We start from the raw sequence: 14,974 nt of genomic DNA, 5'->3' as shown, positions 1-14,974 counted from the left end.
ATCCCATGCAACTAAGGTCTGTTTAAAGAAAAAATAATAATGAGATGGTGATGCAGGTAGCTAATGGTTAGACCTTCTAGAGTTGACCAGACTCCTTCGGCAGGGACGTCTTCATAAGCACGCAGTCTGCGCAGCTGCACAAAGTCCTGCCTTTAGAAGCACCCAGCCTTTATTTATGCTCTGCTGTCGCAATCTTGAAATTTAAATAATGTTTTACCAAGGTGTCCTGCATTCATTTTGCACTGGGACCAGTAAATTATAAAATCAGTCCTGTCCCTAAGTTTCCAGAGGTTAAATTTACCTACAGTTCCCCATAATTTCGTCCCCATCCAACTTTGATGTTTTTTAAGTTTGCTACTTCTTATCCCCAGATTATTAATATAACAGTCAGGTGAGCACCCTAGAGCAGTCTTATTTCCTGTATTTCGTATGTTTCCTTATTTTTATTGTCCAAATCAGTGCTGCCTGTGCTATAAATGGAGCTGCAGTTATAATTGCTCTTATAATGCTTCTTCTCAGATCAAAAACTTCAAACAGAATTCATTGGCTAAAAACTAAATGCACCGAAGTCTCTATCTAAATTCATCTTAACTGCTGGATTATACAAATTCATTTTCTAATAGTTGCCCAATTTCAACTACAACATATAACCAAACAAGACAAATTCTGAACAATTCTTCATGGTAGGAAGAATTCAAATAAAGATTTAAGGAAATCCTCATTTTCAAAAATTACTGTCTCAAAAAAAAAAATAATGTAAGTAAATGTTTTGCATTCCTGAAATGCCCTGTGTCTACAGTGATTAGGTACAGAAAAGCTACTTCAAGTTCAAATATAACTTAGCGATTGCCACATGGTGCAGAATCTTTCCACCCCTAACACTCCAAAAACCCAATCAGACAAGTGGCCGTAATCTGACTCCCAGCACACAGGGAGCTGCGGGGCAGGCAATGAGAGCTGCACTCTGGCTGGGGAAGGCATGAGTGACAGACCCACAGCAAGGCGGTGGGGGTAAGTCCTTCTTTGCCTTAAGGGAACAATGTTTAGGGCCAAAAGATGAAACTGTCTCTTTTATTACAGATATTTGTGCCTTCTTAGGCAGAATATGGAAGGCAGCTATAGGGCAGGTGGGTGGTTCTTTTAGATCTAAGTACTGGGCATTTTCAGAAGAGAGGCATAGAGAAGGTAGAAGAAAAGGGATGCTTTTTAGCCAAATCCTCCATATGTTTGAGATCTGCAAAAGCCCAGGAAAATTACCCTATGGAGGTAAATCTAGCTATGGTACATTTCTTCGGAAAAATTACTCACCCAGATGCTCAGCTGTCCTGGAGTGGATGAAGCTGAGTGTTCAGCTAGAAAGTAATGTGTCCGATTCGGTACATCAACAAACCCCCTTTTTTCTGGGGCAAAAGAAGCAAAACTAATTGTGTTGATCATTTCCAGTGACGGTGAACATGTAAGGGAACACTGACAATAAAAACAGGGTGCTATGGGTGACGCTAGGGTGAGCCCTCATAAGGCCAGAGATATGTATATGCTGCCAGCAAACTTCACGGTTCACAGCCAACTGAGCCTGGTCCATCTGCCTTGGAAGAAGATCAGATTTTTGTGGATTTAAAAAAAAAAAAAGAGCTAAAAACATTCTTAAAGACTATGTTTATGTTTTGTTTTCGTGTTTTGCACTGTTTTAAATTTCTCTGGCTGATGAAAATTTGAAGCTGGAAGAGCAACTACCTCTGGAGAGGTAGACAGGTGCATGAGAGACCAAGCAGGGAGAGAACTTGGGAAATGGCAGAAGTGAGAGGTGAAGAGGGTAAGCAGGGGGGCTGGCCTTTTCTGGGTCCCACCTCTCCTGGTGTCTCCTGCGGGGCTGAAAAGGATGTTTCCTGCCCACCTAGCTTCCTTAGCCTCCTGTTTTGTCCTCCTCCTTCTCGCCACTAACCCTGACCACAAACGACAGCACCTATGATCGCATTTTGCCCCCTTTGCCGTCCCGGCTACAGCCCTGGGCTGCCGGTGAGTTCAGAAGTGACTCTCCTAACTTCAATGTGTGACTTTTCTGAGTTTACCCTCTTTGGGAATATTTTTAGGGTCTCCTCCAGGGGGCCCTCCCTGCCCCATTCCAACCACTGTTTTTGTCTCTTTACATTCTTTTCCTCTAGAGAGTATGATGTCGTTGTCATCCCACCTGGGGTTTTTCATACTTCTGAGATTCGCTTCACTGGGGGAGGGGATGCGTGGGATGTGGCTGGCCACCCCCCTGTGGAGCCAGCTCTTCCTTTATCCTGCTACCGGCACCTGGGCAAGAAAGGGTTTTTCTCTCTCTCTCCACCTCTAAAGCAAAGCCCCATAGCAAACTAAGGGCTAGGCTGAGCTGGAAATTCCCCTCACCCTTTTTGGCACTGCATTTCCTCACTACCCATGCAGAAAGCAGGCTCCCGGGAACATTCAGTGACGTGGGGAAATGAGGGCCCCGCAATTTGTCAAAGGGAAAGCCACAATAATACTAATCTCTTAAAGTACTTGGCTTTCTTGCCTAACCCCTTACGTGGTCCTCTGCAATTAGATTCTCTGGTAAATGCTCTCCATGCTTCTTGGCTCTCATGACTATCACAGGCAAAGGACAAGGGCAAAAGTCTTAGATGATAGGGTAACTGGGGTAATTGCCCCCCCAAAAGGGGAATCCTAGCCATTTCCTGCCAGAATGGGCAGTTGGCATCAATATCGTCAAACCACCTCTTCTCTGCTCCAGAGATCTAATGACAGCAAGAGGGATATAGACGGGAGGAGAAGGCGTCCTCCCTCTCCCAGACTCTCTGCCCACCACCCTCCCCCGAGAAGCTCCGCAAGGTGAGACACACTGTCCTATAAGCCCATGTAACAGAAAGCCATCAAAAAGACCTTAGAGAAAAGCCGTTTTCCATAGAGCCTTCGGCTCAGGGGCCCACAGTTTCCCTAGCCACACCCCCTTTTCCTGACTTCCCGAGCTCTGCACCTTGAAGGCAGGAAGGGTACCCGGGCATTGCTGGCACACCCCAGCCTCCAGGCTCCCTTTGGCAGGTTTATCTGCGTTGTACGGTCAGGGTCAAGGGGTGAGAGAGGGTCGGGCACCAGGAGAGGCTGTCCTTCCTCCCCTAAAAGCATCCTCCTCTTCCATCTCTCCCCACCTCCAGCGGCCAGGATGCAGCCGGGCCGGCGGGCAGGCGGACAGGCTCGCGGGGCCGCTTCTGTGTGTGCACCTGGCCGCCGCCCGGGAGCCTGCCACGGGCCGGGAATGGCCGCTGCTCCGCCCTCTGAGAGGCGCTCCAGGCTCCCTGGGGACGGAGGTTAACACGTCCCCGTGCCGCGCTCCCAGATCTGGGCGGTGCGCGTGTCCCTTGGGCAGGCTCAGCTCCCGGACTCCTCCCGCTGGCAGCCTGCTCGCTCCTGGCGCAAAGGAGAGGGAGGGAGTGTCGCTGTCCCAGCTGAGGCCCTGCCTGTTCCCATCGCCCTTGCTAGTCACCAGAAGCTCCTCTCCCCTCAATGAGTTCACTTTCTCAAAAGACAGCCTTCAGCACCCTGGTTTCCTAGAAGGCTTCCCCCTAATCCAGAGTCTGAGGGGAGGGGGAGATTTTCAGAGTGCCATTTCAAAGCAATCAACCGCAAAGCTAGAAAAGACGACACCCCCCCACCCCACGCACACCTTGTTTTCATGCTTTATGTTCAAAATATAAGTGGCATATAAAATGTACTCGAAACTTAAAAACTTGCTCTAAGGGAATTAAGTACAAGGTAAATATATTTTATTCTTAATATTTTAAGGAAATTTGATTTAGACATTTTCCTTTCTAGGGACAGTTTGGATAATTTTCCAGTGAAACTGGATGATCTTTGAATATTAAATGAAAGGAGACTAGAATAACAGTCTCTTGACTATTCATGAAGGAGCTTTAGCAGAAGCATTCTTTCTTGGTGTGCAAATTACGCTTGGCAGCTCCTGCCCACAGTACCCGAAGATGGAAGGCCTTGTTCCCTTCACCTAAATTCATAAACCTGGGTGTAGTGGCTTCTGATGCTGATTTGTTTCTCTTTTCAGTAAGTGTGGACCTTTGTGTACCAGAGAGAACATCATGGTGGCTTTCAGAGGGGTCTGGACTCAAGCTTTCTGGAAAGCAGTCACAGCGGAATTTCTGGCCATGCTTATTTTTGTTCTCCTCAGCCTGGGATCCACCATCAACTGGGGTGGAATGGAAAAGCCTTTACCGGTCGACATGGTTCTCATCTCCCTTTGCTTTGGACTCAGCATTGCAACCATGGTGCAGTGCTTTGGCCACATCAGCGGTGGCCACATCAACCCTGCAGTAACTGTGGCCATGTTGTGCACCAGGAAGATCAGCATCGCCAAGTCTGTCTTCTACATCGCAGCCCAGTGCCTGGGGGCCATCATTGGAGCAGGAATCCTCTATCTGGTCACACCTCCCAGTGTGGTGGGAGGCCTGGGAGTCACCATGGTAGCGTCTTTAGCTATTTTCAAACTAGGACTCCAAGCTTCTTGCAAACTCTTTGCTAAATAATGCCTTGGTGGCATGAGGCACATCCCTAAAATAGCTAATTTACTCCTAGGGAATTTTTGATGATTCTTAACAGTGTGAAAACTGATTCTGGCAGTATTTAGGTGTATCTGTAAGAAATCATTGTTTGCTCTTGAGTGCCTTAAAAATAACAAAATCTAGGTGGCCGGAAAATTGTGTTGGTTTTTTCCTCTCCTTCTCCCGTTCCAATTACTGTATTGACTCTATCTATATTTAGCTTAATGCATTTTCCTTACAATTATTTGTCCACTAGCAGAAAAAACTATTTTCTTGTCATGTTCATAAGATGTGCCATGATCTACATAAAGGGTTATGCTTTAAAAAAATAGACATCCGATCCTAGTTTTGTTCTTAGCTGATTAGGAGTATCAGTTGTTAACTCAGCACCAGGGCTGATTAAAAAAGAACGCACATGGCTTAAATTTTAATTGAAATATATATTAATTAATTTAAACCTAATTAATGGATTTAATCATTGCCTTATAAAATTACAAGGCTCTCAAGAAATTATTTTATGAGTTAAGTGCTGCAGTGGCACATTTTGCTTCCTTTGTAGAAAAGGACATTCAGCACAAACTCCTGCTTGGTCATTGTAAGAGTAATCACAGTCATCTGTGATGACCCAAAATGAATATAAATTTATTCCTTCTTTTTGGGGGGTGAGAGAAGGAATTTCTCAGTTGAAGTTGGGGTAGAAGACTTACCTTTACTTTTTACACGGATAAAATGTGCCTTTCACAATTATATTCATACATTGTCATTGAAAATACTCTTGCTTCAATTCTGATGGAATATTTTTCTTTCTCTAGGTTCATGGAAATCTTACCGCTGGTCACGGTCTCCTGGTTGAGTTGATAATCACATTTCAATTGGTGTTTACTATCTTTGCCAGCTGTGATTCCAAACGGACTGATGTCACTGGCTCAATAGCTTTAGCAATTGGATTTTCTGTTGCAATTGGACATTTATTTGCAGTAAGTTTCCAAATCCATTTATATAATCAATCCCACCTCATTTATCCTCACTCTAGCTGGCCTGAAGATGTTGTGTTTTACAGCAGTAGCTCTTTAGTATCCAGCCGTGACTGTCCATTTTAGGTTATAATTTTTCCAACTGCGCAATGAGAATGTTGATATAGCTGCTAACATCTTGAGGTTCCTCTAAGTGACAAATGACAGCAAATTGCAACGAATGATACTTGCTAGTAGCCCTGTTTCAGCAATGTCTGAAGTTGTTTTCTTGTTTCCTATAGATCAATTATACTGGTGCCAGCATGAATCCCGCCCGATCCTTTGGACCTGCAGTTATCATGGGAAATTGGGAAAACCATTGGGTAACCCTCATATTGATAGTTCCTATCTTCCTACAGTTGAGGACAATTACCTGTGGGGCTCTTTTATTTTTCATTATTTTGCTTACTAGTTTCTCTTGCATTTCTCCAACCTTGACTCCCACTTTATTACATCTTTCATAAAGACTAGGGAAAGAATAGCACAAATGTGCTGTAAAAAGATAAGAGATGTAAAACACCTCTTATTGAAGGTTCTAGGCCTTCAATAATAGTGTTTTCCTTTTTTGAAGCACTATTTTAGACACTGTATCTAACAGATTGCAGCAGAATACACTGTATATGGAGGTTGCCTATGTAGAACAAGTTAAAGTCAGCATGATGTAGTGAATATGGTGTTTAAATAATTGAAAGTAAAGTCTTCCCAGTAATAATGGAAAAAAATTGCAAAAAAAAAGAAAGAATGAAATACTTAAAAGCGCTGCCCACAGCAAAGATATTTACCCTTTTTTGTTTACAAATGCATAAACTCAATTAATAGTATGTAAGTTGCAAGTATTTAAACTGCAGATGGTGTTGAATAAATAATTCAAAGGCTTATGTTATTATCACCATAACTGTAACTGGAAAAATAAATGACTCACAGTAAAGGCTCACTTTTCAGTCTCAAACCTAACCTATTATAAATAAATATTTATTAATGTAGTGGCAGTGCTTCCAGAGAATAGCAGTGTCCATTTTAAAATATTATAATTAATTTTGTTTCAGTTGTTTCTCACAGCAAAGGAATTTAAATTCTTTAAAATTAAATAAGTAATGCAGCAGTTGTGAAGGCCACCAACATGCTAACTTACAATAGCCAACAAAAATATGAGACCTGTAAGCCAGCTTCAAAGAGGGCTAGCTTTTATTATAATTTATATATTGCAAATGTCACTTACAACTTTAAAAAATTCATGAATATAACAGAATATGCCCCTTGTGTTTATTCAGACAGTGATTACTAACCTAGTCACAGCCATTCATCTGTGGTGTACACTGCAAATGACAAGAAAATGCACCACTGCTATGTGCATTCACTTCTAAGAAAAGTATACTAAATCTTTAAAAGTAATCTACAGCATTAAATAACAGAATGAGATTCAGTGTTCAAACCAAGACTTAGCCAACAATGCCATCCAGGAGATTAGTCACTTTGTCACTGATACCTCCATTTATGTCTCAAAAACTGTTACCACATTAACAGAAATGGAAATTTTTAGTGAGTAGTATATGATTTTGTTTTCTTCTTTTTGAGATGGTGTCTTGCTCTGTTGCCCAGGCTGGAGTGCAGTGGCGTGATCTCGGCTTGCTGCAACCTCCACCTCCTAAGTTGAAGAGATTCTCCTACCTCAGTCTCCCGAGTAGCTGGGATTACAGGTGCACACCACCACACCCAGCTAATTTTTGTATTTTTTCGTAGAGACAGGGTTTCACCATGTTGGCCGGGCTAGTCTCGAACTCCTGACCTTACGTGATCCACCCGCCTCAGCCTCCCAAAGTGCTGGGATTACAGGCGTGAGCCACAGTGCCCAGCCCTGATCTTATAAGGAAAATACAACTTTCAGTTCAACATATTAAACTGAAACTATTTTGTCATTAATAACTTTTAGTTAAATTTATAAGCACTTGAAAATGTAGATGAAAATATATATTTTATTAATTACTTGTCAGTTGCAGTAAGCTAGTTAAAATTTAAATAGTAGGAACATTCTTAGCTTGTTGATTAAACCAAAAGTTGCCCCATGTTATATTACACCAAACTTAATTCTACTAAAAATAGCAATGGTTGTATGAAATTTAGAACTAATTTAAAGTATGTTTGTAGGTAGAGAGATTAGGAATAACATTAAAATATTAATTGGGTTTTTTGTATAGTGTAATGATATTATTTTAGTTTTCTTTATACTTTTACACATTTTCTAGATTTTTAGCAATAAAGATTCTTTACTTTAAAGTACATACGACTTCATTTTGAAATAGCAACTTGACACTGAGATTTGTTTATTTTTGAGAACATGCAGCTGGGTATCTTATTCACAGATGTTTTGGAAAGGGTAGTAATTATTTTGCTGTTCTAGTCTCCCTTTGTGGGATTTGTAGCCTGTGGAATAGTACATGTCTAATGAGACCTTACTAACAAAGAGCAAAGACATTTAGAGGAGGGCTCTCATTTCTCCTTTAAAAGGGCATGGAGAAGATAAAGGCTCATATGGGTTTTTTCATGTTCAAGAGAGGAACTTGATTCTTCCAGCCACACTAGCAACAGTTTCCCTGTAAATGTTATGTCTTCAGCCTCAGCTTAAATTTTGAGTTTTATTTAAATCTTACAATGAGGATGCAAACTGCTATTAATTTGCAGAGGGTGTTTTAAACAAAAAGCATCCATCATGTTTTTTTTCAAATCAGTGTGTAGCACAGTGGAAAACAGTATACTACAGTGTTTGGAACAGTGTTTCAAAAAGAGAGGCTTTCATTTTGTTTGTTTGTTGTTTTTTTCTTTTTTTTGAGACAGGGTCTTACTCTGTTGCCCAGGCTGGAGTACAGTGTCACGATCATGGCTCACTGCAGCCGCAACCTCCCTGGGCTCAAGTGATCCTCCTATCTCAGCCTCCCAAGTAACTGGGACTACAGGTGCACACCACCAAGCCCAGCTAACTTTTTTTGTATTTTGTAGAGACATGGTTTCACCATGTTGCTCAGGCTGAATCGAACTCCTGGACTCAAGCAATCCACCCACCTTGGCCTCCTAAAGTGCTGGGATTACAGGCATGAGCCACTGTGCCCAGCCTCAAATGAGAGGTTTGAAGTCAGACAGGTCTGAAATCTCAGCTCAACCATTTGATAAGCACAAAATCTTAAGCAAGCTTCTTACCCTCTCAGAGTGTCACTCTTCTTTTCATAAAAAGGGAAGAAGAATAATATTTATCTCATAGGTTATTGTTAGAATTAAATGAGATTATACAAGAAAAGTGCCAAGTACGGCTGGCTTGGGCACAGTGCTCAACAAGCAGGGTTTCTGTTGCCCAAGTGCGTCTGTTAAATAAATGTCTAATATTCTACAGCACACATGTGCTCTAAAGCAAATGCCTGCACTTCATTCAAACTCAAAACTTTATTCTAGGTGGATAGCTAATATGTAATAATAATTTCCAGCTGGGCACGGTGGCTCACACCTGTAATCCCAGCACTTTGGGAGGCTGAGGTGGGTGGATCACGAGGTCAGGAGATTGAGACCATCCTGGCTAACACAGTGAAACCCCGTCTCTACTAAAAATACAAAAAATTAGCTGGGCATGGTGGCGGGCACCTGTAGTCCCAGCTACTCGGGAGGCTGAGGCAGGAGAATGGCGTGAACCCAGGAGGCAGAGCTTGCAGTGAGCAGAGATCAACCCACTGCATTCCAGCCTGGGCGACAGAGTGAGACTCTGCCTCAAAATAATAATAATAATAATAATAATAATAATAATAATTTCCATTTATTGAAATCCTATGGAATTGCTACTTCTCAACTAGCCATAAACTCATGTTTTTTCACCAAGCCACCATCATAAGAACCACATAGATGAAAGCTATCTGCACAGTAATGAACACGAGGTTTTCATTTAAATCAAATCACCGAATTTTGGAAGCCTGGAATGGAGCACATTACTACAAACTAAAAACTATTAAGTACTTTACAAGTATTATTGCATTTAATCCTTTTACCCCATGAGGTTTGTATTATTATAATCCCCACTTTACAGATGAAGAAATTAAGACTTGGAAAGTTAAGTAACTGATACAAGCACTCACAACTCTGCTAAGTGGTGGCACTGGGTTGGTTTTGATCATGCTTACCTGAATAACGGAATTCCCAAAAGATAAAGTCTGTGTTATGATCATGATTGTGCAGGAAACCAGTGTAAGATGGCAATATTGAGAAAATAAGAGAAGGACTCTCCAGAATTTTTTTTTTAATTTTAATTAAAGAATTCTTAGGGCGCTTAATTTGTAGTACCACCAAAGAGGATCTATCTTTACATTAAGGATTATCATAAGATGGAAAGAACATAATTAATGAAAAGAGGATAGAGATGAAACAGTTCCTTTTTGTTTTCTGTTCAAATGCTGTTTAATAATTTATGGATCTCTGATGAGGATTTGGTGTGTTTTCTTATTTCCTCTCCAATTCCCCTCTTTTTGATGCATGACACAAATACACTCTTAATTTAACCCAGCTAGATTGTATATTCATGAGCTGCTCAATGGAGTAGCTTTTCTGTACTTACACTCTATCCTCTTCCATCTTTTTCGTTAGATATATTGGGTTGGGCCCATCATAGGAGCTGTCCTCGCTGGCGGCCTTTATGAGTATGTCTTCTGTCCAGATGTTGAACTCAAACGTCGTTTTAAAGAAGCCTTCAGCAAAGCTGCCCAGCAAACAAAAGGAAGCTACATGGAGGTGGAGGACAACAGGAGTCAGGTAGAGACGGATGACCTGATTCTAAAACCTGGAGTGGTGCACGTGATTGACATTGACCGGGGAGAGGAGAAGAAGGGGAAAGACCAGTCTGGAGAGGTATTGTCTTCAGTATGACTAGAAGATCGCACTGAAAGCAGACAAGACTCCTTAGAACTGTCCTCAGATTTCCTTCCACCCATTAAGGAAACAGATTTGTTATAAATTAGACATGTACAGGTTTGTTGTTTCATGTCATATTACTCAGTCTAAACAATAAATATTTCATAATTTACCAAGGAGGAAAGGAAGAAACCTATTGTGAATTTCAAATCTAAGAAAAGAAATATTTTTAAAAATCCTTAAGCAAATATATACCTGTTTTATCTAGTTACCTTTCATTAACAACCAATTTTAAGTGTGTGTCAAGATACGGTTAAGTCTTGCCTGACAGAACTCAAAGACATGTCTATCAGCTTATTCCTTCTCTACTGGGATACTGGTATGGTCAATTCTTATTTGAATATTTATTCTGTTAAACTGAGTTTAACAATGGCAAAATACACTATGTCACAGTCATACACATTCAAGAGAGAAAATATAACAAATTCTTTTATGAGCAATCCCTTACATATAGACTACCTCGGCAAAAGAGCATTAGCAAGTGTCACTGCTAATCAGTTACTTCCTTCCATTTATATCACAAATACCCAAATTTCAATTCTAAATTCAATTCATAGTATTTCTTCCTCCTTAATGCCCAAGGTAATGTGGGACTAAAGCCCAGAAATTTGAAAAGAATATTCAGAAACCCTTCCCAAATCATAAGGGCACCTATTGAGATTCAAGACAAGCAGACTCATAAAATCTTGCAGAGGCAGAGGCAAAGTTACCATCATACAAAAATCACAAACAAAAAGGAGATCTGTATTCTGGTATCAAATGGTTGATCTGTTTTCAGTGCACACCCTCAAATGCACCACACCAGTTTAACAATCTAAGCTTTTAACCCCTTTACCACTTTGCTTATTTTTAAAAAATTTATTGGCAAAACTGGGGATTTTGTTTGTAACGTTGGTTATCTGTATTTAAACATTAGCTGAGACATATTTTTGATAACAAGAACTTAGCTAGTTGAGTCCTGGCTTTTTGTTGATTATTAAGCTGTGTTCACTCTAGAAGATGTAAAGGCCCTGTCCCAATCTCTGCTCTCTTGCTTCTCATGACATTTGTTGATAATCTTTACTGCAAATGTAATGATATTTGAATGAATTAAAATGCATGACAGACAAGGTACAACATGGTTGCAGAATAAAAGGGTGAGGACATCAGATCACTCTGTATTCAAAGCTTACTAGACGACCAGTCTTTCATTTCTGGATATATTGTACATAACCCAACACATTTTTAAAGTATTTTTGTTACTGACTCATTTACTTGTCAAAATAATTGGTTTTTCTGTCCTGCTTTGCCTTTTGTCACTAGAATGTTCTCCAGAAACCCCAGTTTCTGTCATCTTAACTGTCTAGTCTAGCCGTTAACTTAGACAAAGAACTGCAAATGTCAATTTCACTAAACAAAAGCTATTAGAAGTAAAGCAAAAACCTATCACTGCAAGGAGTGACTTGTAAATAACTGATGATCAAGGGCTGTCTTCTCTCGAGCATGGTTCCAACTCTGTGTCACTTTTTAGCGTTAATGGCAGTTGTGTGTCTGTGGCAGTGAGATAATGGACCACTATTAAACCTGATTCTCTTCGGTGCTAGGAAAGAGTGATGTGTGAGATTCCCAGAGAGTCGTCACACCAGTGTTATGCCTGGGAGTGCCACTGGCATACCGCAGGTGCCTAAATCCCAGGCCCCTTTCTCAGGGGGCGTGGCCACACCACACACTGCGCCAGTGACATATAGTTACTTCCTGGCTGGGACGGCACCTATAGAAACTAGGGTGCAAATCTCCCAAAGATGGTTTGCACTGTCATTTCAAATGTTTGCACAACATACCACTTAGAGGCTTAAAATCAGGGTGGTTCAGTTCAAAAGGTAATATCAACCATCAGCAAACATGTCAGTTTAAAAATAAGTTCGGTTAACAAGGAAGTGTTGAGCAGATTTTTTGAATGCACTTACAATATACTGGCTTATAATCATTTTTATTCTTCCATATGGTTTATTTCATATACACTCACTTTTACACTCACTTCCAGTTATAGCATTCAATAAGTTAGAGTTAAAAAAAAGTGAATGATGTTTTTGTAATTTGTTTTCTAGTAGCTAGCAGAGAGCCTGGCACATAGTATGTATTCAAAACAAGTGTGTTAATTAATAAAAATATATAAATCTCATTTGAGATTTAAGAATATAAATAATTTTCTTTTAATCTTTATTTTGCTCAATATTTAATAGGAAGTGTGATTTCAAGGACTACTAAATGAAGGCAATATACATGTGAAAACCATAAAATATATTTTTTGCATTCTACTATTTTTAGGGGCATGAAGTGAATGAAAGCTTTAGCACTTTTTTCCCCCTACATATGAGACAACATATTTTGTATTTCACTCAAGGCTCTGCCAGTAAAAAGTAATGAAATTGTACCTTTCTAATGACATCTATGCAGCAGGGGTCTATCGCCTTGTGGATGGCACCAAATTATCCAAGTGTATTAGAAGACTGGGGCTTTTTTCTTTAATCCCTTCTTATTAATGAAGTGCATAGTGCTGCTCCCAGGAGACCACTGCTGACAGATACACAAAGAAGAGATCAGAGAGGAAAAACTGGGAAGACATAAATGAATTATACCCAGCCATGAAACAATGCCAACTGTCTCTTCCCTAAGGAAGAGTACAAGTACCCTAAAATTGTAAGGTGGTCCCTACACTGAAAACACACATAGTTTGTCAAAAGTGTACAAAAGGGAAAGAGGCTTATTGTAAGCTTTCAGGCTTTCTTAAAAACTTGGGGACCAGAATTTGAATGTATGTTTCCATTGTTGAAGATAACATTTTCTTCAAAGAGCCTTAACCTTTTATACCGGAAGGAAATATTTTCTGGACCTAAGTAGTTGCCTAAATTTAAAATTCCTACACTTTATTTCTGCCACTGATGCTTTTCCTAAACCCTTATACTATTTTTTTATTATCTGAGCTTTTTCCTAATGCAGCTCATAGGTGCTAGCTAGAGCTGCTGCTCAGTATTGAAGATTTTACAAGGAGATTAGAAATCTTTGGAAAACATATGTGATGAAATTGAGCTATATGATTTATCAGAGATTTGATTCCAAAGAGCACAGAATACTGTTCTCAGACCATGAAAGCAGACAACACATGTGTTAGTTTAAACTTGATAATGACAGGAAAATTCCAAAATAGAGCAGTACATTCAAATGGCAGGATGAATCCTAGAAGGCCTCTGATTGCAGCATGTTGACACCAACCTCACATGTTACGAACATTTCACAGAGAAATTGCCTTTGTGACAACTGAAGATGGCAGTCTGAGAGGCACAGACAACCTTATCAAACAATATAAAAGCCAATATAAATTCTCATTATAAGCACTATAGAATATGCAAATTCAGAACATTTTATACCTAAAAGTAATTCTGTCTTTCCTAATGTGTTTTTAACATGAAAATTAGTAGGAAGATGTGGTTACTATTTGGAAAGTGTAATGTAACAAAACTCTCTTTTGTTACCACAAATTTTGTGAGTTTAGTACTTTACAGATTGCCCCATAAGAACAGTAGCTTTTGAAACTCATAATTCTCTGAAATAAATGAAAGACATTTAATTCAAGGATCAAAAATTGTGGCCATTTTTGCAAATGACTACCTATAGCCTGTGAAAATACATTTCAAAAAATGTTATGTGCAATGAACACTAAATTTAAGAGCAGTTACAGTGTGACTCACTCATGTTTAAAAAAAATCGAAGAGCTAAAAAATACGTCTAATTTATGTAACCCATTGGAATGTATTTCTAGGTTCTCTTCAGGATTAATTAAATAAACATGCAATTTATGAAAGCATATAAACAATTATTTATCACTTTTATGACCCAAATCACAATAAAATTGTCATTTAGGAAAAACTGGGGAGAATAGACTGAACATATGGTTATATTCACAGTTATTTATTAACTTAAATGTTATTCCAACATTAGAGCTAATGTTAAAAAGATTTAAACTGTAATGTCTAATATTTGGAATAATATATTAAAGTATTAGCATTGTGGTTGATTTTCTTGAATTATGTTGCATCTTGTACTACTAAGCTTGTGAAAATAAACATTTGGATGTTTTAAAAGGTAAACATTATGTGTGATGAAGTTAAAAATTCATTTGTAGTTCAATCTTAAGATCATCCTTTAGAATGATCAGGAGGTTTAGATATTTGAGTATAATCAACACCAAAGGAAATGGTGGTAAGCCCATGAAATCAAATGCATTTTTTGAAAGCCTGCAGAGTATACACGGTGGGATGCCCTGATACAGATAGTGAAAATTGTGTTTGTACAGGCTTAATTCAAAATGTCCGCATCTATGCAAAATAAACCATTGGTTATCAGCTATCATTATGGTGAATCTAAAAGTGAAGACACAAACAACTGCGACTGGTATTGCTAAATAAATGATCC

The 14,974-nt window shown here is 39.5% G+C and overlaps 1 protein-coding gene across 1 annotated transcript; it reads left to right on the top strand.

Moving 5' to 3' along the window:
• The first annotated feature begins 865 nt into the window (after positions 1 to 865).
• Positions 866 to 14,654, top strand: AQP4 (aquaporin 4). Its single transcript, XM_054461222.1, has 5 exons — positions 866 to 1,011; positions 4,076 to 4,490; positions 5,381 to 5,545; positions 5,824 to 5,904; positions 10,199 to 14,654. Exons 1-5 carry the CDS (start codon positions 980 to 982, stop codon positions 10,475 to 10,477), a joined length of 972 nt encoding a protein of 323 aa, XP_054317197.1. The 5' UTR covers positions 866 to 979; the 3' UTR covers positions 10,478 to 14,654.
• The last annotated feature ends 320 nt before the right edge of the window (positions 14,655 to 14,974 follow it).

Source organism: Pongo pygmaeus, chromosome 17 (assembly GCF_028885625.2).
Source record: "Pongo pygmaeus isolate AG05252 chromosome 17, NHGRI_mPonPyg2-v2.0_pri, whole genome shotgun sequence".
NCBI classification, from domain to species: Eukaryota; Metazoa; Chordata; class Mammalia; order Primates; family Hominidae; genus Pongo; species Pongo pygmaeus.
This window is presented reverse-complemented; position numbering and strand designations above follow the sequence as displayed.